The 23,965-nt window shown below is 47.0% G+C and overlaps 1 protein-coding gene across 1 annotated transcript; it reads left to right on the top strand.

The window, feature by feature from the left end:
• Positions 1 to 5,682: 5,682 nt before the first annotated feature.
• On the top strand, positions 5,683 to 21,543 carry RAB4B (RAB4B, member RAS oncogene family). Its single transcript, XM_075260450.1, has 8 exons — positions 5,683 to 5,794; positions 10,245 to 10,325; positions 11,070 to 11,184; positions 11,508 to 11,570; positions 17,243 to 17,397; positions 17,813 to 17,908; positions 19,545 to 19,668; positions 20,074 to 21,543. The coding sequence occupies exons 1-7, from the start codon at positions 5,779 to 5,781 to the stop codon at positions 19,658 to 19,660; spliced, it is 642 nt and encodes a 213-aa protein (XP_075116551.1). The 5' UTR covers positions 5,683 to 5,778; the 3' UTR covers positions 19,661 to 19,668; positions 20,074 to 21,543.
• Positions 21,544 to 23,965: the final 2,422 nt, after the last annotated feature.

Raw genomic sequence — 23,965 nt, 5'->3', positions numbered from 1 at the left:
TAGCTCCTCAGTGGCTCCGTACCGGTCCACCAAACACACCAGCTGATCAGCCACTGTATGTTCCATTTGTCCAACCCAGCGCTGAACGACCTGGTGTATTTGTCCAGTTTGTTATTTTACACTGTAGGTTCATATGTAAAGTTTTATTTTACACAGTTTTGAAACTCATATCAGGTAGGTGACGCCCCCATTGTCCATACACTGAACAAGCCGATTTCTGGTGTTTGTCATGACCTTTACATGCATAGCAGAAAATATTTTGGCAATTTCTGCCTGAGTGTTGGCCTGAGTGTTGGCCGGTTGACATAAACATGGGGTTTAAAAAAAAATACCCACAAAAAAATTTCTGAAGTGGCCAAATCGGGGGAGCGGGCTGGCAACTCCAAATCGCTCCTTATTGAGATGAGGTGCTCCGGGAAGTGTTCCCGTCGATGCCCTTGAAGTGTGAGCCATTGCTCTGTCCTCTTGGAACCAAATTTCCCCCAAGTCCAGGAACGTTTTCGAGAAGCGCCTCACATGCCTTCCTCTGAGAATTGAAGTTGTGTTTGGAGAGTTCCTACTCAATTGCCATCTTGTACGGATGGTAATGAAGATCATCATGAAGAATTTGCCTCACAAAACGATCGGAAACGCATGCTTGCGCCCAGAACGCCGTCTTTGTCTTGTTGCACTGGCAGTTTCTCTGAACGTAGTGACCTGTAACAATTGATTTCCGGTCCATTGGGGCTACAGTGAAGCGATTTTGGAAGGCACATTGAGTTGCGATCACAGAACATCAGTTCAACAAGTAGGCCTCGACGGCAAACGCACGCTCCTCACTGTTCAACACATGATGGCGACTGACTGGGGTACGGAATAAAACGTTAGAACCTCGCCTCTCGAATGAGACTACTCCGGCCCTGCTATGACCTCTAGCACAAGAATGGCGCGCATTTCAAAAAAGGAAGTTATAATGCTGCACCCTGTATATATATACCGATTTACATATACAGTGTTGGCCAAAAGTATTGGCACCCTTGCAATTCTGTCAGATAATACTCCTTTTCCTCCAGATAATGATTGCACGCACAAATTCTTTGGTATTATTTTCTTCACTTAATTTGTCTTCAATGGAAAACCACAAAAAGAATTGTCAAAAAGCCAAATTGGATATAATTCCACAGCAAACATAAAAAAGAAAGTGGACAAAAGTATTGGCACTGTTTGAAAAATCATGTGATGCTTCTCTAATTTGTGTAATTAACAGCACCTGTTACTTACCTGAGGCACCTAACAGGTGGTGGCAATAACTAAATCACACTTGCAGCCAGTTGAAATGGATTAAAGTTGACGCAACCTCTGTCCTGTATCCTTGTGTGTACCACATTGAGCATGGAGAAAAGAAAGAAGACCAAAGAACTGTCTGAGGACTTGAGAAGCAAAATTATGAGGAAGCATGAGCAATCTCAAGGCTACAAGTCCATCTCCAAAGACCTGAATGTTCCTGTGTCTACTGTGCGCAGTGTCATCAAGAAGTGTAAAGCCCATGGCACTGTGGCTAACCTCCCTAGATGTGGACGGAAAAGAAAAATTGACGAGAGATTTCAACGCAAGATTGTGCGGATGGTGGATAAAGAACCTCGACTAACATCCAAACAAGTTCAAGCTGCCCTGCAGTCTGAGGGTACAACAGTGTCACCCGTACTATCCCTCGGCGTCTGAATGAAAAGGGACTGTATGGTAGGATACCCAGGAAGACCCCACTTCTTACCCAGAGACAGAAAAAAGCCAGGCTGGAGTTTGCCAAAACTTACCTGAGAAAGCCAAAACCGTTTTGGAAGAATGTTCTCTGGTCAGATGAGACAAAAGTAGGAAAAGGCATCAACATAGAGTTTACAGGAAAAAAAAGAGGCCTTCAAAGAAAAGAACACGGTCCCTACAGTCAGACATGGCGGAGGGTCCCTGATGTTTTGGGGTTGCTTTGCTGCCTCTGGCACTGGACTGCTTGACCATGTGCATGGCATTATGAAGTCTGAAAACGACCAACACATTGTGCAGCATAATGTAGGGCCCAGTGTGAGAAAGCTGGGTCTCCCTCAGAGGTCATGGGTCTTCCAGCAGGACAATGACCCAAAACACACTTGTTACTTATCACTGTCACACTTATCTGACAGAATTGCAGGGGTGCCAATACTTTTGGCCAACACTGTATACTGGTATACACATATATACATATACACTCACTATATACCGATATATATATATATATATATATATATATATATATCTTAATAATATTATAAAGGTGAAAGTATGTGTTTGGATGTTTGTGTGTTTGGATGTTTGTTCCTCAATCACGCAAAAATGCCTTCACCGATTTGCGTGAAATTTTCACAAAACATGGTTCCTAGGCAGGATTGAACGATAGGCTACTTTTCGTTCCACTCACGCATATACATTTTGCCCAGGACACCCCCAAACCCCAAACTCACAGCATGAGCTCTACAATCCCACACATTTTTGACCACTCACACAAGCCACACACTCCCTATTGGCCTCTCAAGCCTAGCCCCTAACCCCACACTACAACATGTCAATACACTTGCCCACTTACACCCTCACCTTCATCTCCGTCCAGGGGGAAACCTCTTCAACGCTCTGGATCAGCCATCTTACGCTCCCCGACTCCGCCCACTACTTGCTCTTGCTACGCGCATGTGCATCTTCCCCCTCTATACAACGTCTTTCTGCACGCCACACTGTACGCACAAAATCCTCTGCAGGCCGACACACTCCTCAACGCCGGTGGGAGCCTTCCCCGCACCTCCCCAGCCCTCCACGGCTAACACACGGCCTTCCCGAGTCTCCACCAGCCCTTCGGCCCCAGGACACTGCCTACCCGCCCTTCCACAGGCCCTCCAGGGCAAGGAGACTGGTAAGTCGCCATTCCGCCAGCGGCTACGCACTTCTCTCCTCACAGCTCCACAGTATCGTTCTAACACTTCACTGCCTCTGCAGGCCGACACACTCCCCGACGCTGCTGGGAGCCTTCACCCACCTCCACAAGCCCTCCACGGCAAGGACACTGCCTTAACTTCGATTCAACTTTTCTTACACTGGGTAGGACATTTCGCTCTAAATCTCTTGACAATTCTCTGATTTCATGAATCCTGTGATATAGTCAAACCCTCCAGTGTCAGACGCAGCAAAGCAAACCAACAGCATTCTGGATCCCATCTTTGTAAACGGACAATTAAGGACAGACACTAACAGTAAAGGACACTACAAGATGTCCCATTTACAATAATGCAAATTGTAACAGACACAGCTAGGCCTGCGCTGACGCTGTGTCGCGCAAACCAGGAACCCTGCCGCGGACCACGTCACAGGTACTAGGGGTGGAAGGGGGCACCTTCCTGGGGGCGCCAAAGGGCCACGGGGTAGGTGGAAGGAGTGACCACAAGGTGAAGCGGGTAGGGAGAACGGGGGGTGGCGGCTGCCAGGAAGGAGAGGAGGTAAACAGTTCCAGCGGGCCGCACGGGGTAGGTAACAGGGCCCGGAGTAGGTAACACGGAAGAAGGGGGCATGCTGTTGGGGGGGGGGAAGTCGCCACGTTCCTGGGTCGCAAAGGGGCACGGGGTAGCTGCAAGGAGTGACCACAAGGGGAAGCGGGTAGGGAGAAAGGGGGGTGGCGGGCGCCAGGAAGGAGAGGAGGTAAACAGTTTAAGAGGGCTGCAAAGTTCGCACAGAGGGTCCATGGACCCTCGGAGGTAGGAAGGCCCCCCTGCGGACACAACAAAAAGGAACAAGCCTGCGCTACCAGCCAGGTGCGTCACGCAGACAGTCAAGGTTCCGCGGACGAAGTCGCGGGTAAAAGCTAGTATATATATATATCCTATTAATATTATAAATGTGAAAGTTTGTGAGTTTGTGTGTTTGGATGTTTGCATGTTCGGATGTTTGTTCCTCAATCACGGAAAAACCGCTCCACCGATTTGGCTGAAATTTTCCACAAACATAGTTAATACACCCGATTAAACAATAGGCTACTTTTCGTCACAATAGCGCACATACGTTTGTGCCAGGACCCCCACAAAACCCAAACTCACACCACCATCTCTGCAATCTCACACACTTTGGACCATAGCAAGCCACAAAATTCATATTGCCCTCTACAGCCTCGCCCCTAACCCCACACAATCACATATACAGATACTTTACCACTTTGCCCCTCACCTTAACGATACTCCAGGAGGCTCTCTTTAACGCTCTGGAGCAGCCATGTTTGCCGACCCCACCGCTCTGACAATCCGCGACACCGCCCACCCATGTTAATACCCCTAGGCGGTCTAATAAATGCAAAAAAAAAAGTTTAAAAAAAGTTAAAAAAAATATAAAAAAAATAATAAAAAGGATTAAAAATTCAAATCACCCCCCTTTCCCTAGAACACATATACAAGTAGTTAAAAACGGTAAAACACATACATGTTAGGTATCCCCACGTCCGAAATCGCCTGCTCTACAAAGCTATACAAATATTTTTCCAGTTCGGTAAACGCCGTAGCGGGAAAAATGGTCAAAAGTGCCAAACCGCCATTTTTTCACTGTTTTGATTCTGATAAAAATTTGAATAAAAAGTGATCAAAGCAATAACATTTCCCGAAAATGGTAGAACTACAAAGTACACCCGGTCCCGCAAAAAAAGACGCCCTATACATCCCCGTACACGCACGTATAAAAAAGTTACGGCTGTCAGAATATGGCGACTTTTCAAAAAATAATTTTTTAATACAGTTTTGGATTTTTTTTAAGGGGTAAAAATGTAAATACAACCATATAAATTTGGTATCCCCGGAATCGTAACGAAACACAGAATACAGGGGACATGTCATTTTGGTTGCACAGTGAACGCCGTAAAACCAAAGCCCGTAAGAAAGTCGAAGAAATGCATTTTTTCTTCAAATCCACCCATTCTGAATTTTTTCCCTGCTTCCCAGTACATTATATAGAATAAATAATGGCGGCATCATGAAGAAAAATTTGTCCCGCAAAAATTAAGACCTCATATGGCTCTGGGAGCGGAGAAATAAAAAAGTTATGGGGTTTAGAAGGAGGGGAGTCAAAAATGAAAATCAAAAAATGCCATCGGCGGGAAAGGGTTAACGTCAAATACTTCTGTCCCAAAGTCACTATGTCACGTTTCTCACAACACCGTATAGCAGCTCAAATACAAAGTAACTTCAACACAACAGTCTCACGTATTCTCTGAATTACAGCAAAAACAAGATACAAAGTTACATTTCATATCCCATACCTTATACACAGTACGAAAACCTTACCCGCGCCTGTATATACCCACTTCTACAATCACCGCAGACAAAGTTGCGGGTACCAGCTAGTATATATATATATATATATATATATATATATATATACACACACTATATACTGGTATACACATATTTATACACTCACTATATATACACATTATATATATATATATATATATATATATATGTATTATAAACACACTATATACTGTTATACACTCACTATATACCGGTATACACATATATATACACACACACACTATATACCGGTATACATGAACAGTGTACTGTATATATATCTGCACTTTTCCTCACAGTCTTCCTTCTCCAGCATAACCCCGCCCACGTGACTGATCACATGGCCATGACGTCATTACAGGTCCTTCAGCTCACTAAGAGAATATAGAGGAAGAAAAAAAACAGGCCGGGCCCGGGGCCTGAGGAGGAGGAGGAGGAGGAGAGAGGAAAGATGTCTGAGACCTACGGTGAGAGCCGGGGCCCGGGGGGAGGTCTAAGAGACAACCGGAGATAATGGAGACTGCCCAGAGACGGCCGGATAAATGGAGACTGTGAGCTGACAGGAGATGTCTCATGGTGTAGACTGTGAGGTGACAGGAGATGTCTCATGGTGTAGGCTGTCAGGTGACAGGAGGAGATGTCTCATGGTGTAGACTGTCAGGTGACAGGAGGAGATGTCTCATGGTGTAGACTGTCAGGTGACAGGAGGAGATGTCTCATGGTGTAGACTGTGGTGACAGGAGGAGATGTCTCATGATGTAGACTGTGAGGTGACAGGAGGAGATGTCTCATGGTGTAGACTGTGAGGTGACATCTGGAGCTGTCTCATGGTGTAGACTGTGAGGTGACAGGAGGAGATGTCTCTTGGTGTAGACTGTGAGGTGACAGGAGGAGATGTCTCTTGGTGTAGACTGTGAGGTGACAGGAGGAGATGTCTCATGGTGTAGACTGTGAGGTGACAGGAGGAGATGTCTCTTGGTGTAGACTGTGAGGTGACAGGAGGAGATGTCTCATGGTGTAGACTGTGAGGTGACAGGAGGAGATGTCTCTTGGTGTAGACTGTGAGGTGACAGGAGGAGATGTCTCATGGTGTAGACTGTGAGGTGACAGGAGGAGATGTCTCTTGGTGTAGACTGTGAGGTGACAGGAGGAGATGTCTCTTGGTGTAGACTGTGAGGTGACAGGAGGAGATGTCTCTTGGTGTAGACTGTGAGGTGACATCTGGAGCTGTCTCATGGTGTAGACTGTGAGGTGACAGGAGGAGATGTCTCTTGGTGTAGACTGTGAGGTGACGGGAGGAGATGTCTCATGGTGTAGACTGTGAGGTGACGGGAGGAGATGTCTCATGGTGTAGACTGTGAGGTGACGGGAGGAGATATCTCATGGTGTAGACTGTGAGGTGACGGGAGGAGATGTCTCATGGTGTAGACTGTGGTGACAGGTGGAGATGTCTCATGGTGTAGACTGTGAGGTGACAGGAGGAGATGTCTCATGGTGTAGACTGTGAGGTGACAGGAGGAGATGTCTCATGGTGTAGACTGTGAGGTGACAGGAGGAGATGTCTCATGGTGTAGACTGTGAGGTGACAGGAGGAGATGTCTCATGGTGTAGACTGTGAGGTGACAGGAGGAGATGTCTCATGGTGTAGACTGAGGTGACAGGAGGAGATGTCTCATGGTGTGGACTGTGGTGACAGGTGGAGATGTCTCATGGTGTAGACTGTGAGGTGACAGGTGGAGATATCTCATGGTGTAGACTGTGAGGTGACAGGAGGAGATGTCTCATGGTGTAGACTGTGAGGTGACGGGAGGAGATGTCTCATGGTGTAGACTGTGAGGTGACGGGAGGAGATGTCTCATGGTGTAGACTGTGAGGTGACAGGAGATGTCTCATGGTGTAGACTGTGGTGACAGGTGGAGATGTCTCATGGTGTAGACTGTGAGGTGACAGGAGGAGATGTCTCTTGGTGTAGACTGTGAGGTGACAGGAGGAGATGTCTCTTGGTGTAGACTGTGAGGTGACAGGAGGAGATGTCTCATGGTGTAGACTGTGAGGTGACAGGAGGAGATGTCTCTTGGTGTAGACTGTGAGGTGACAGGAGGAGATGTCTCTTGGTGTAGACTGTGAGGTGACATCTGGAGCTGTCTCATGGTGTGGACTGTGGTGACAGGTGGAGATGTTTCATGGTGTAGACTGTGGTGACAGGTGGAGATGTCTCATGGTGTAGACTGTGAGGTGACAGGTGGAGATGTCTCATGGTGTAGACTGTGAGGTGACAGGAGGAGATGTCTCATGGTGTAGACTGTGAGGTGACGGGAGGAGATGTCTCATGGTGTAGACTGTGAGGTGACGGGAGGAGATGTCTCATGGTGTAGACTGTGAGGTGACGGGAGGAGATGTCTCATGGTGTAGACTGTGAGGTGACGGGAGGAGATGTCTCATGGTGTAGACTGTGAGGTGACGGGAGGAGATGTCTCATGGTGTAGACTGTGGTGACAGGTGGAGATGTCTCATGGTGTAGACTGTGAGGTGACAGGAGGAGATGTCTCATGGTGTAGACTGTGAGGTGACAGGAGGAGATGTCTCATGGTGTAGACTGTGAGGTGACAGGAGGAGATGTCTCATGGTGTAGACTGTGAGGTGACAGGAGGAGATGTCTCATGGTGTAGACTGTGAGGTGACAGGAGGAGATGTCTCATGGTGTAGACTGTGAGGTGACAGGAGGAGATGTCTCATGGTGTAGACTGAGGTGACAGGAGGAGATGTCTCATGGTGTGGACTGTGGTGACAGGTGGAGATGTTTCATGGTGTGGACTGTGGTGACAGGTGGAGATGTCTCATGGTGTAGACTGTGAGGTGACAGGTGGAGATGTCTCATGGTGTAGACTGTGAGGTGACAGGAGGAGATGTCTCATGGTGTAGACTGTGAGGTGACGGGAGGAGATGTCTCATGGTGTAGACTGTGAGGTGACGGGAGGAGATGTCTCATGGTGTAGACTGTGAGGTGACGGGAGGAGATGTCTCATGGTGTAGACTGTGAGGTGACGGGAGGAGATGTCTCATGGTGTAGACTGTGAGGTGACAGGAGATGTCTCATGGTGTAGACTGTGGTGACAGGTGGAGATGTCTCATGGTGTAGACTGTGAGGTGACGGGAGGAGATGTCTCATGGTGTAGACTGTGGTGACAGGTGGAGATGTCTCATGGTGTAGACTGTGAGGTGACGGGAGGAGATGTCTCATGGTGTAGACTGTGAGGTGATGGGAGGAGATGTCTCATGGTGTAGACTGTGAGGTGACGGGAGGAGATGTCTCATGGTGTAGACTGTAGCTCTGCAGTCTCTTCTTGTTGTGGTTTCCTGCAGGGGGCGTTATCTTCCGCAGGGTCTCGGTTCGCTCCTCCGCCTTCCGGCCTTGGGACAGATTTGTGGGTTTTAGCTTTGAAGATTCAATTTCTTGTCTTCAGTCATATAATGAAGGTTATTTCCTCCTGTACGTGACGTTCTCTCAGCAGATATATATATATATATATATATATATATATATATATATATATATATATATACATATATATATATTTCTCTCTTCGCCCTTACACACACATTGCAGTTTTCTTCTAAGACTATCACACAGTCTGCGTTTACAATCCTCAGGCCTCAGAGCTGGAATCCCCCAGCATACCTTGCTTGCATACCTATCCCTCACTATAGTAACATCTAGGAAGCCTATACGGGCTCCGCCTGGGGCTGTGTCTGACCTCAGGCTTGTTGATGGTTTCCAGTAGGAACCAATGGAGTAAGAGCAGGACATTGTAGACGCCGCAGTTACTTCCAGTGCCGCCTTTATCTCCAGAAATATCTGTGATGAGGAGAATCTTCTATGATAGAGATATTCAGGCCGTTGCTCTGCTTTGTGACCGTCTAATGTGTATGGGGGCGACCCAGCGATCCCCACAGGTTAATGCACAGGAGACTCGAAATACAAGACATAAGCCAAGTCTCCTGCGGAGGCCGAAAAGTAAAAAGAAAGTGAAACAAAGGCTGAAATATAAAGTCTGTGATTAACCCTTCTCTCCCAAAGAAGTGACGCCTGGCTCACACTGGCCCCGTGGTCTCCGTTCAGGTCTACCAGGGGAACCAAGCAATGGAGAGGTGGTCTACTAAAGCAGTGGTTACCCATGTATGCCAACGGACCCCATGGACTATAATGGGGTCTGCCGGGGGTCCGCCATATTAATACTGAAAGCAGCCGAGAAATCGTTAAATAAGAAGGGATGAGGATGTCCGCCTCACTCTAATACCATATCCATAAGAAACAAAGCCGCCTCCCACTGCTCCGCCCACCGAACATAAACCGTTACGGCAGCTGGAAAGTGGTGACGAAAATAAGGGTTTGGGAGTTTTGAAAGGTTATTAAAACGTGACAAAAACAATAAATTTGGTATCGCTGTACGGCGAAGACCCCCAGATTATAAGGATCATGTCAATCTGACCGCACTTACCTGTGATATAGGTTTTGGCACAGCGACTTGGGGGCCGGCTCTGATCACGTGACTAAATCTCAGACTCTCCAGGTCCAGAATGAATAAATCCCAGGACAAACCCTTTAATCTCCCCTGTGTTGGGGCTGTAGAGTCCAGCTCATTACTGGGGAGACCAGCAGGAGGTCATGGGACCCTTGTACAAAGCAGGGGATGGCCCTAGAGAACCTCCTTTATACAGCGCGCACTAAGATGATGGCGTCCCGACGTGCTAGTGATGACTGTGAGCATAATACAGACTACAGGATGGAGCTGCGGATGACAGAAGCCCCCCCCCTCTTATAATGGAGACCTACAATCAGGCCTTGGTTACTGTGCACACGGGAACTGACATTTCAGCTTTTGACTTCATCATTGATATTGATTTTCCTTATTTCAGATTTCCTCTTCAAGTTCCTTGTCATCGGCAGCGCGGGGACGGGGAAGTCCTGCCTCCTCCACCAGTTCATCGAGAGCAAATGTAAGTAGTCCCCTGAATTACAGGACGGGATCGGGATGCAATGATCACAGTCCTAGTAGTCGCTTGTCCCTACTGTCAGCAGACCTCTATGACATACTGGACGGATCATTATACGGGGTCACCTCACATAAGACTCCCTGTAGTAGGAACAAGCCATGTGAGCGACGTCCCGGTGATGTCCGCGCAGGATCCTCGCTGTATAGACCCTGATAATCTGTAACATATCGTCACAGCCACACTAGATAGTCTTAAACGGCTCTAGATCTTACACTTTAATTTCTGACAAATAAAATTTTGGCACTCCGTTTTGGATACGAGGCTCTGCCCCTTTTCAACAAGCCCCGCCCACCCAACGAGGTGCGAAAACTGTCAGAAATAAAGTAATGTAGGTGCAAATTACACCCGAATTCATGTGCGTTTTTATCTTCCCCCAGTGTTTTTGTTGCACTTGTAATGGCATGTGCTAAGGTCAGAAATGTTGTAGACAAGCCTTGCAGCGCTGTGGTCCTGGGTTTGAATCCCGCCAGGAACAACATCTGGAAGGAATTTGTATGTTCTCCCCGTGTTCGCGTGGATTTCCTCCCATATTCCAAAGACGTACTGATAGGAAAAAATGTACATTGTGAGCCCCAGACAAATCCCCCCAAAAACGCTGTAGACAGATGTAGCATTAACCCGTTCCCTGCCATACAACTGCTGTACTATTACAGCCAGGCCTTTAAAAATCCCTGTTTGTTTTTCTAGTCAAACAAGACTCTAATCACACCATCGGAGTGGAGTTTGGATCCAGAATTGTGAACGTGGGAGGTAAATCTGTGAAGCTGCAGATCTGGGATACAGCTGGACAGGAGAGGTTCAGGTACGGGATACATGTCCTCTGGAATTTGGGCTAAACCCGGGCCACTCACGTAATATGAACGTGGGACAAGTCTGTGGTGTATGGGGGTGCCCCGACTCTTACTCAACAGCAGATGTCAGGGGAAAGAAGGATTAGGCACTTGGATGTGAACATGGCTGACGGGAGAGAAGACGTCACCACCAGGGTGTCAGGCAGCGGCTTTCTCCGCATTGACAATGCCTGGCTGAGCCCAGCATGCATGTGTGTGACGACAAATGGCTGTTGATCAAATAAATTGGCTGATATTTGTGTAATGGCTAATTTTTTCCCCTTTTTTTACTCAGATCTGTTACCCGCAGTTACTACAGAGGAGCAGCAGGGGCGCTGTTAGTCTATGACATTGCAAGGTGAGTCTTTATGACAAACACCCCCACTGATACAATACATGGGAAAAGAACGTTACCGAAACATTTTAGTGTCAGAAAGTATTTAGTAAGATATGTCCATAAAAGGAAATGCAAAAAAACCATCCACATGAATACAATCCTCCGAGGTACATAAAGTGCCAACTGAGAGGAGCAGAGAATACCGAAATTCATTCTAGGAACATTGGACTGTGCGGGATAAAACGATAAAACCAGGAGTTGTAAAGGGGAACACTGAGGGGGTACAATGAGACAGACCTGGAACACGAGACCTGTCAATCCAAAGAGCCTGAACCTTCTCGAGTAGTGACCGTGTGTCTGAGATAGGAGCGGGAATTTTTTAGTGGAGCGAGAGGAAAGATTTTCTCCAGTTGAACATGACGTGGATATGGCAGCCATCAGAGTGTATGGAAGTCATCTGAATTGAACATATTTAAGGCCAGTAGGCTTGAGATTAACCCTTTCCCGACATCCGCCGTACAAGTACGGCGCATATCGGGTGTGTAACGATGGCGACCACCATAGCCACCGGGTGGCTACTGCTTTACGCAGTAGACAACCGGCGCTAATGTCTCCGATCGGTCCGGGGACCGAGGCATTAACTCTTCTGGCACATCGGTCAAAACTCAACGTTTTCTTGGTGATCGCCGGCACCCGGAGTAAGCTCCGGGGCCGGCGTCACGTTACTATGACAGCCGGGAGCCTTGTGAAGGCTCCCCGGCTTGTCATTACATTGCTTCTATAGCAGGCTCTGCTACATAGCCTGCAATAGAAGTGCCGGTACTTTGTAATGCATTGCATTAGTGATCAAGACCCCTAGGGGGTCTATTAAATGCAAAAAAAAAAAAGTAAAAAAAAAATATATATAAATTTTTTTTAAAAGTATTAAAAATTCAAATCACCCCCCTTTCCCTAGAACACATATAAAAGTAGTTAAATAATGTGAAACACATGTTAGGTATCCCCGTGTCCGAAATCGCCCGCTCTACAAATCTATGAAAATATTTTTCCTGTACGGTAAACGCCTTAGCGGGAAAAATAGTCAAAAGTGCCAAACCGCCGTTTTTTCACTGTTTTGATTCTGATAAATATTTGAATAAAAAGCGATCAAAGCAATAGCATTTCCCGAAAATGGTAGAACTAAAAAGTACACCCGGCCCCGCAAAAAAAGACGCCCTATGCATCCCCGTACACGGATGTATAAAAAAGTTACGGCTGTCAGGATATGGCGACTTTTAGAAAAAAAAAACATTTTAACGCCGTTTTGGATTTTTTTAAGGGGTTAAAATGTAAATAAAACCATATAAATTTGGTATCCCCGGAATCGTACCGAAACACAGAACACAGGGGACGTGTCATTTTGGCTGCACAGTGAACGCCGTAAAACCGAAGCCCGTAAGAAAGTCGCAGAAATGCTTTTTTTTCTTCAAATGCATCCCATTCTGAATTTTTTTCTAGCTTCCCAGTACATAATACATTAATTAATGGTGGCATCATGAAGAAAAATTTGTCCCGCAAAGATTAAGACCTCATATGGCTCTGGGAGCGGAGAAATAAAAAAGTAATGGGGTTTAGAAGGAGGGGAGTCAAAAACGAAAATCAAAAAATGCCATCGGCGGGAAGGGGTTAAAGGGGTATTCCCATAACCCTTGTTCACCAACCTGCAGGCTCTGTGCTCTGTTCACTTCCTGGATTTCTCGGCGCATTCCTGGGCAGGTTTCACTTGCTCTGCTATGTTTGCAGTCAATAATGGGGGATTGGTTGTAAATGCATTACCACAGTATAAAGCTGATGTGGAAACTGATGTAGCAGAGCTGGATTTGAGTCAGTTTGCATTACATACAGAGGTAATGGACTCCTTATCTCAGCCCTTATCAGCCAAATTCAATTAAACCGACTGATAAGTGGAAGAGCTCAAGATAGACAGCACAGTAATCCCGGAGCTCTCACCTCCCCCCTCCCCTATCTGAGGAACTCTGCTGCTTGTCAGACATGAGCAGCACTCAGCCCCTCCCTCCCCCCCTGAGAGCAGGCAGCTATGTCACATGGGAAATGAGCAGATAAGCCCAGTGGCCATAGAAACGCAGTGTCAACAATGAAGTGAATAAATTAAGATAGCGGCCAAACAAAGCAGTTTTGATAAAGCAATGTATTTAGGAAAAGTCTTACATCCACATAAACTAGCTGTATAGATAGGATCCTTGTGATGGGACAACCTCTTTAAGGAGAAAAATGGGGGCCGACAATGGGAAGGATGGACGGTAGAGTCGCATCCAGTCATCCAGAACAGACGGGCATGTTGGCAGGAACTCCAAACATGGAAGATAGTACCCAAGGCGTTACATCCCCTAAAACCTAATAGGAGATTGTAGGATAAATGCTATGTAAGCGATGAGGAACTAAGTAAGTCCTAGGGGTCTGTAGAGAGGATTCCAGGGGGATCTACCAACATCGATGTACAAGAATCAGACCCCTGAGCTCCCAGGCGGCCATAAAGTCAAGCTTAGTATTGTAGGTGGGACGTTCAACAAACTATATATAAATGAGAAATCGCTTCTGTCCGCAGCTTGATATATGGGGGGAAATCTCGGTGTTACGTGGGCAGGAGAATGAAGAGAATGGAAAACCTGAGCAGTCCAAATACCCCTGAAAGGAATGGGGAGAATGTTGTAGCCAAATAGTTTTTGGTAAGATCCGCTGGTCGCATTACATGTCATTAAGATGGCAAAACCGAGCGCGTCTCTACCAAATAAACACCTGAGGGAAAAGGGGGTGTAAAACTATGGGGCTCAGGGCGATAATGGGGTGTGAAACCTATATTTAAAGAGGATTCTTGGCCACAATTACATGTCATGGGTTACTTGGCAGCGCAGGGATTGTGCGGGTGTCTGATCTCGGGGCCCAGAGTAAAGCCTGTAGAGAAGCTGGGGCTACCAGTGCTGACTCTCCACAGCCCTGCCATTATCTTATGGTTATACATTATATGGTTTCTTACAAACCCAGATGAAGTTAAAAATCTCTGCAAGGTAAGGTGACCATCTTACCAAACGGACTGTATCTCTGCAGGAGAGGGTAGGGGCAGTGCCAGGCGAGGAGGTCTTAGCGGAGCACTGGGAGCTGTGTAGCGGAGTTCCATCTGAAATGGGCATCTAATGATTGCAATGGTTCGTAGCCTGTCATCTGCAAAGAGGCTAGAGGGCAGCCTTGCCGGGTGCCACAGCGCATGTGGATAGGGATCGGAAATCTGTCGGCAGCTTGACCTATGCTATAGGCTCACAGTAGAAGGCCTGAAGGGCTCTCTGAAAGTGACCGGTGAGGCCCATAAATTCTAAAATATGAGTGAGAAGGATCCAGGAGAGGCCACGATGAGAGGGGTTTATGGTGATGGGAGAAGAACAGAGGAATATAAGGTGACATGCTAGGTGTCCATGATATCTGCAGGCATCAGAGAGAGACCTCCTGTTGTTACAGCAACACATGCTAGAAAAACAGATCACACTGAGATCACCGGGATCAAATGATTGATTGAACAGTGTGAAAGCAGGATAAGGAAAGACACTGTGCGGAGACAACTCTTACCTCTGAGGGGGTCTTTCCAGGGCTGTGGCATCAGGACCAATTTTAGCTGGAGTCAAAAAACTTACTGACTCAACACCTACAAACCAAGTGATTAATTATTGTTAATTATATTATACAGTTTTTAATATCTTATAATGAATTAGAGGTTTAGTCTGTTACCTATTTACTATGATAGGGATCAATCACTGATAATGATCTCCACGACGCTGTTATTGGTTCGGGGGACGTTTGCATCTGACGGACTCCCGTTAATTTTATTACCTTATAACGAATAGACCATAACAATGAGAAACACTTAAAGTCTTACTTTCCAGCTGACCGTCCAGTGCTTGTATACAGTATATAGCCTCAGTATAGGTCTAATATATAATAATACTATATCCATATAGGTAAGGCCCGTGCTGACTGTACATGCGGCGGCAGCGCGCCCTGACATCACCAGTTATTTCTGTCTCGTGGCTCCCGTCAGACCAGTTTGGAGTCTCAGTTCAGGCTTTGACCATGGCCAAGAACAAAGTTAATCATCAACTATTGTAGCCCCAGTTCTGAGAAGTCCTCCATGACCTCTGCCGTCCTCCCATTCACTCTGCGGTTTATCTACTTACGTCACCTCTTACTGATCTAAAGGTCATTGAGGTTGATGAAGGCGGCGGGATCTACAACCCTGCCGAAACTGTGATCATGAGACTAGATATGACTGTAATGTTACCTCCATCTCTGCAAGACAAGAAGGCGCAGAGAGTAAAGACTCTGACTCCGGCCCATCCTGGCCGGGACAAGTGACTATTGGCACGAGTTACACTGATTGGTGATTGTGATGTATGGTGAACGGGGGAGGGGCTCACTCTATGGCAAACCATCCATCCCCAGTGATTTCCGGCAGCAAATTCCAGGGCAATGGATGGGCGATAATCTGCAATGGACTTCATAGCACATACACATCTATAAGCGTCCCCAGTAATGTCCAGGCCTGGTACCACATACACATGTATAAGGGTCTCCTACCGCATACACATCTATAAGGGGCTCATAGCACATACACATCTATAAGGGTCTCGTAGCACATACACATCTATAAGGGTCCCCAGTAATGTCCAGGCCTGGTACCACATACACATCTATAAGGGTCTCCTACCGCATACACATCTATAAGGGTCTCGTAGCACATACACATCTATAAGGGTCTCCTACCGCATACACATCTATAAGGGTCTCGTAGCACATACACATCTATAAGGGTCTCCTACCGCATACACATCTATAAGGGTCTCGTAGCACATACACATCTATAAGGGTCTCCTACCGCATACACATCTATAAGGGTCTCGTAGCACATACACATCTATAAGGGTCTCCTACCGCATACACATCTATAAGGGTCCCCAGTAATGTCCAGGCCTGGTACCACATACACATCTATAAGGGTCTCCTACCGCATACACATCTATAAGGGTCTCGTAGCACATACACATCTATAAGGGTCTCCTACCGCATACACATCTATAAGGGTCTCGTAGCACATACACATCTATAAGGGTCTCCTACCGCATACACATCTATAAGGGTCTCCTACCGCATACACATCTATAAGGGTCTCGTAGCACATACACATCTATAAGGGTCTCGTAGCACATACACATCTATAAGGGTCTCCTACCGCATACACATCTATAAGGGTCTCGTAGCACATACACATCTATAAGGGTCTCCTACCGCATACACATCTATAAGGGTCCCCAGTAATGTCCAGGCCTGGTACCACATACACATCTATAAGGGTCTCATACCGCATACACATCTATAAGGGTCCCAAGTAATGTCCAGGCCTCATACACATACGCACAGTCCCCATTCTTCCACTAGGTGGCCTCCTTGTGCTGTTGCAGGAATCTTCCGCCTGTTTCGGGGCAGGTGTTCCGTTCCTCAGCTTTAGAGGTTTATTCAGCGCTCTAGAGCCGGGTTCACACTTATGGGTAGTAAATAACAGAGAATATATTGATGTTACTTGTGCACATTTGTTTTTGCTGCGGTTTTTCCAGTATTATTAGGTTCTGACCTGTTTGTCTTCCTTGCAGCCGGGAGACTTACAACTCCTTGACCAACTGGTTAACTGATGCGCGGACACTGGCCAGCCCCAACATTATCATTATTTTATGCGGGAACAAGAAGGATTTGGACGCGGAGCGAGAGGTGACATTTTTAGAGGCATCTCGCTTTGCTCAGGAAAATGGTAAGATGGGGCTGTGGTGGGCACCTGTACCCTGCGGTCTGGATAGTGGACATTACAGCCGTTCTGCCATACTCCCTAGACTGGACTAGCTCCTTTGGCTATAGCTTTGCCTTACAGCTCCCCATACACTTGCCTCTGCCTACCCCTAGACCCCTATAGTGTGTGTGGGGGAGTGTGGGGGGGTATCTCCTGTGGGAACAGAAGATCAGACATGGTGAAATCCAATAGGCCCGAGCCTTGTATCCCCCAACATCTGCCATCAGAGGAGTCTTGGGGCTCCCATACACATTACTTGGACCCGCTGTCATCTTCAGATGTGGTCACCATTAGAGAATAAAATATATAAAATAAAATAAGACAACACCAACAACTCCATGACAAGACCTTTTGATTTTTTATTTTTTTTTTTGTGCAGAATTGATGTTCTTAGAAACCAGTGCTCTGACCGGGGAGAACGTGGAGGAAGCGTTCCTGAAGTGTGCCCGGACAATACTCAATAAAATAGATTCAGGTGGGTGCGGGCTCTCCGGGGAGTGGAGGGTTAAATGATATGAGTGGATGTGCTTTCTAAGAATTCTCTCCCATTTTTCGCCTTTGTCCTAGTTTATTGCTCCAGAATATATTAGAGGGGTTTTCAGGGTTTGTTAATAGGTGACCGATCCTTAAGATAGGATAAGATAGCTCAGGACTGGTGGGGTCCGGGATCAGCTGCTAGAAATGGCTGCAGTATTTGGGCAAGCGCTGCGGCCTCTTCACTACGTACCAAGCACAGCGCCCCACATTGTATAGTGGTTGTGCCTGGTATCGCAGCTCAACCTATTCAATGGAATCGGACTGAGCTGCGATCTGGCCGTGTGACTGATGAACCTGGATACGGACCCAGGGATGTCCATGATTTCCTTCAGGACATTTGTGCCGTCCATCATGTCCTATGTCTGGCAGTCAGTTAAGGGCCTAGTTGGTTGAGCAGATGGTGAAGCTTTCATTCCCGATGGTCGCCATTGTAAACCCGACAAAGCAAAGAAACCCATATGTGTCAGAATGTGCTGCGGACACGCCATGTATGTCTATGCGAGGAGGGGTTTCAAGAAGCATCATTAGCTCAAACCCACCTGATAAGTGGAAAGCGAAAGCAAACAAGTGCCATCGACTTCCCGTATCGACACTTGCTACAAGCCATGCATGTGATCGTGTCGGTGGCCCTCTACCCTTTTCTCCACATGGCCATAGATATGTTATTTCACCAATCCAGTTGTGCACATTGAAGGGGTTTCCAGCCCCAAATACACATGGGATGAGTCCTCAGTATGGGATCTGTAGGGTTCGGCACCAGGATCTCCTACAGATCAGCTGCAGGAAACCGGTGCAGTGGACGGGCAGTGCGGCCAGGCAGTAGGAGCAGAGCGGTCGCCCTGTGCACTGTATAGCGATGCTACTGGGGAATTACTTCAATATAGGAGTCTCTAAGCGCTCCCCACCCACTGCATCATATTCTAGCACCTGAGGCTGATCTATGTGGGGTGCAGGTGTGAGACCCCCACACATCACATACTGACAGCCCGTCCTGTGACCTAGGTCATCGGTATACAAACTCTATTAGGGCCGGCCGGCAGTGTGTGACCAATGATCAGGATGAATCGCACAACACTATAAAGCAGCGAGGAGCGGCGTATACTTAAGGTGAGACTCGAGCTTTGCTTTAACGTGTGCCTAGCAGGCGTCTTCTCATACATGATGTATTATTGGGTGTGGAGAGACACAAGCGCACCCTGCACTGTACAGCGAGTGTCGCGCCGCACACACCCCATGTCAGGCAGGAGAGCGCCTGCAGGGACAACTATTAGAATTGGGTTTTCAGTGAGTGCAGTAGGATACTACACGTCTTGTGTCCGGGGTACACTCTGTAGCGCAGGCTTATGGGGTGCGCACTTCTGGGATCAGTCCTGTAGAACATCTATGGGATTTAATCCATAAAGCTCCGTCCATCATCCCTCGGAGTCAGGTCAGTCAGTCACAGGGGCCATGTCCTCCTAATCCCGGTAATCCCGCTGCGTCCTGTTACTATTCCTGCCATGTATACCTTTGAGGACTCATCTGTTATATTCCTTGTACTTGACTCTAAAGTTGTGTCGTCTTTTGTTATCTAGGAGAATTGGATCCGGAGAGGATGGGATCTGGGATCCAGTACGGGGAAGCCTCACCGCGGCACGCAAAGCACACGCATGGGACTCAGATACAGAACAGACAGCAGTGCAACTGCTAGTGAGAAAGGTACAGGACACATGTGGGACATCGGCCCTGGGAGTGGTAAAGACCCCCAGATGTCCTCCATCTTGTCAAGAAAGATAGGATGTAGATACTGATGTCTGCAATTACTTCTATGAGAGGGGCAGACTGTGCAGTACATGGCAGTATAACTGTAGGGAACGTATAGTCAGCTGCCAGAGGGGGAAGGAGATGGATTTAGCCCAAAACTTTACTCCTAAAAAGTGCTGAAAAGAGTTTATTTAATGCTAGAAACAGGTCTGTGTGACATCATGGAGCGACATGTAGGGGTATTAGGGGCAGGTTTATTGGAGGATTTATAATAAATGGGTTAGATGAAAGTTTTTGGATATGGGGAGTAAATGTGGGTGTTCAGAGAGTCATCCAGGCTTTGTGGTTTTCTCTCTACAGCCGTCTGCCTGTGAATACTTTCCTGAGGAGAAGCACTTTCATCCCGCCCTGGACTAGACTGCACGCGCCCGGCCTCATTGCACTCACCTTGTATGAAAGTATCGCCCCTTACCTTGTCTCCGTCCTTGTGTTTAGAAGCCCCTTATGACGGCCAGTGTCCTGACATGGCTCCCTAAACGCAGACCATACGTTGACAGACATCACTTCTCTTCTGTGTCCGCCATGTACCTCATCTACAGAAGAGGAGCCGCCCACAATATGAAAAAAGGGAGTGGTGTGAATATTGAAAGACCCGAAGGAATGACCTGACCCCATAGTAGGCTGCGGCCCTCCCCTTGCTATAGTGTCCATGGTGCCCTTCAATAGTTTCATCCCACAATGCTTTGCTGCTCAAGAAATGTGATTATTCTCCTCTTCTGCCATATTCAGTTGTTATTTTTGAGGAATAGATCTGAAGACGAGAGCCCGCAGAATGTCGCCATAGAAGAGCGAAGACCTGCTGTATGTACCACTGGATGAGGAACGGTTAAAGGGGACCTGTCCCCACCTCCGCCAAGTCCACCTCTTTTCATTATTTAATAAGTGCCCCTACATTGATTTTGGTGCAGTTAGAATTTTTTCTCTAGCCCCCACCATTCCGGAGTGCAGTGAGTTTTGGTGCTTATATGTCAAGTGGGTGATGTGATTTGACAGAGGGGTGTGATTCTGAACCCTGTATGTTGTATTGCTCTGATTGGAGATCTGAGTCACGCTCCCTTGCCTCCTGTCTGACACCGCCTACTTGACATTAGAGAGTCTAGTTAGAATATCAGACACCAAAACTAACTGCACTAATGGTGGGGGCGAGAGAAAAAAAAATTCCCAGTATGCTGCAATCAGTGGAGCGTTCAACTGGTGACGTGGTGAAAGGTCATCTTTAAAGGGATTTTCCTGGAACAAGACACCCCTATTCATAGGATGGGGGGGACAAGTGTTGGATTGCTTGGGCTCTACCATCATGACAATGGGGGTTCAGAGTCTCCTCACTTGAACGGAGCAGTGGTTGTGTAAATTTGAATAGAGGCAGGGGCTTGCACAGGAGGTATTGGGACCCCCGTTCTTGTGATTGGGGGGTCCCAGTGGTGTTTCCCGTCACATATCCTGTGGATGGGGGGGATAAGTCTTGTGTTATTCGGGCACCAGGGCGATGTCTGTGTGTTTTTTGCCTTTGTCTTTTCTCCGTTTTCTGTAAATTATTAGTTGAGCTGTTTTATATTTTTTCTGTATGTGACGGAGCGGTGATGGCGTCTCCAGAACGTTCCCCCCAGTTTTTGTTTTTACTTTAATATTCTAGAGTTGAATGGCCCATTGTATGCAATTGACGTTATCTCTAGCAATGCCGGGATGGACGGAGGACGCGAGGATACTGCTAGAAATCTATCTCTGTGTTATAAATACAACATGTATGAAATAAAACCTATGTCCTATTTATCTAGGGCTGGATCGGTGTGTGGCGTCCTCCACAATCCTCTACTTGCCGGTATTGTCACCTTCATTCCCCTGATCATCATCGTATCAATGAACGTTTTCAGGGCCTAGGGCTTCACCTCCTATAGCAGTGTCACTTAGGTGTATTGTGGCCCCACGGCAGTGACATCACATCCATCGGTCACATGGCCATTTAAAGGGATTTTATCACTGACATGTTTTTTTTTCTAAGTACTACGTCGGAATAGCCTTAAGAAAGGCTATTCGTCTCCTACCTTTCATCGTCTTCTCCACGCCGCCATTCACCTACAGTCCTGGCTCTTGTCGGTATGCAAATTAGCTCTCTTGCAGCACTGGGGGTGTCCCAAATGAGAGAACTCTCCAGGGCCGCCTCCTCTTCTTCAGCAGCGTCATCTTCAGCCTCTTCTTCTGGCGGTGGCTTGTTACTTCTAAGGCCTTGGGCAGAGCAGATTGCGCATGCCCGCAGGCCACGAGAAAATGGCTGCTTGCACAGTATTGGAAGTGGCCATTTTTTCGTGGCCTGTGGGCATGCGCAGTCTGCTAGGTCCGAGACCTTAGAAGTTACAAGCCACCGCCGGAAGAAGAGGCTGAAGATGCTGCTGAAGAAAAGGAGGCGGTGCTGGAGAGAGTTCTATCGCAACATTAGGGACGCCCACAGTGCTGTCTGAGCGATGGGGCCCGCCCCCAGTGCTGTGAGAGAGCTAATTTGCATATCGACAAGAACCGGGATTGAAGGCGAACGGCGGCACGGAGAAGACGACAAGGCTATTTAAGGCTATTCCAACATGGTACTTAGAAAAATTCATGTCTGAGTGATAGGATCCCTTTAAATGAGGTCACTGTACAATATGTGGCACTCAGGGTCGTAGTCACAAATAACCCTTTATTATAAGACTGTACGTAAGACCCAAACATACCGGTCTCCATATATACACAGGCTATGTAGGGAACTGGTTCTAGACCGGCTCTAGAATATATATATACACGTCTGGCCCACACTTAGGGGGTGTTCACACTTAGAAATTTAACACTGAATTTGAGGTGAAATCTTCTTCACAGTTATATGAATGGGAGGTAGTGGAGAGCCGGACCTCCTATAGGGGAGGCAGGGATGGGTTATAATCTTTTTGGGTGGTATAATGTGTGAAAAAAACATTGTGCCTGTCACACCCATGTCACAGGTTCTAGCTCCGCCCCTGGAGACACAACCATAAGGGTCTCCTATATAAAAATTACCATCATTGTGCTATTCAGAAACAACTAAACATGAAATGTGAACAGCGATGACGAGGATGATGATGATGATGATGATGATGATGGATTTCCCCTCCGTACTTTCTTTACATCTTCTCGGATATTAAAAGAAAGAAAAAACAGGAAAAATAAAAACATAAAAATAAATCTGTGTCTGGGATGGCTGAAGATGGCGCCCCCTGCAGTCTGCTCGGCGGTCCCATGGACAGGTGTGGTCTCTGCTCCATTCAAACATGAGACTTTGGGGTCACAGCAGTCGGACCACCGCCAAGTCAGTGGAAAGGTACAACTTGCTATTATAGAGCACCCCTTTAAATATTTGGAGTGGAGTCTGATCCAATCCATTCTGTGACACTGACCCGGAGTAGGATCGGCTGCTTTATGATCAAGACATTGGAGCTGAATGGATTGGAGGTCGCATCAGATGTGAATCTAGACTGGACAACCGCTATCGCCCCGAGTGTATTGTGCTTTACATGGGGTCATGTACAGGAGGTCTTAGTGCGGGCGTGCACTGAAGGATCGGACATGCTGAATGCCCTCATTAACCCTTTAGAGCTCTGGATCAGGATCATTGAGCTCCGACCTCTATAGATATACCAAGAAGTGAATCTGTAGTAGGGTTGAGCCGATCTTGAGATTTCAGGATCGTTTTTATAATACGACTTTCGATCATTTCCCAGCCGATCGCGATCTTGAAATTTGCTCCATCGCCGATCGGGATCTGATCTTTCCCGATCCCAATGATATATACATGAATAGGGTTGAGCCGATCTTGAGATAACCTCCGACCTCGATCCCGCCGGAAGAGATCGGGATCGGAATTCCAATCGCGTTCGTGAAATTTACTCAGAATCTGATCTTTTACGATCCCGATCGCTCAACCCCAATCTGTAGAGAATGTTGGATCTAATAATGATTTGGTATTAAAGTGTGAATATTAAAATTCTCCATAAATTACAATCATCAGAAGGCTAAAGCGCTGACCGTATATACCAAATGCGACCTATACATTGTCCTTTATGGAGCCGTTCAGAATATTTCTATAATGTATATTTCTATGGCTTTCTGTATTGTATATTTCTATAGGTGCCGAGTGTGGGCGCAGCTGAGCCGCCACCGCAGGCCTCTTATTGTGCAGGGACACACA

The sequence above is a fragment of the Leptodactylus fuscus genome, chromosome 11 (assembly GCF_031893055.1).
Source record: "Leptodactylus fuscus isolate aLepFus1 chromosome 11, aLepFus1.hap2, whole genome shotgun sequence".
Classification (NCBI taxonomy): Eukaryota; Metazoa; Chordata; class Amphibia; order Anura; family Leptodactylidae; genus Leptodactylus; species Leptodactylus fuscus.
The sequence above is the reverse complement of the archived record's forward strand: the minus strand, read 5'-3'. Positions and strand labels throughout refer to the sequence as shown.

Bases quoted from the DNA above. Each gene is read 5' to 3' on its own strand.
- RAB4B (XM_075260450.1), top strand. The intron at 10,326-11,069 runs GTAAGTAGTCCC...TTGTTTTTCTAG, and splicing joins CCAGTTCATCGAGAGCAAAT to TCAAACAAGACTCTAATCAC. The intron at 17,909-19,544 runs GTGGGTGCGGGC...TTTGTTATCTAG, and splicing joins ACTCAATAAAATAGATTCAG to GAGAATTGGATCCGGAGAGG.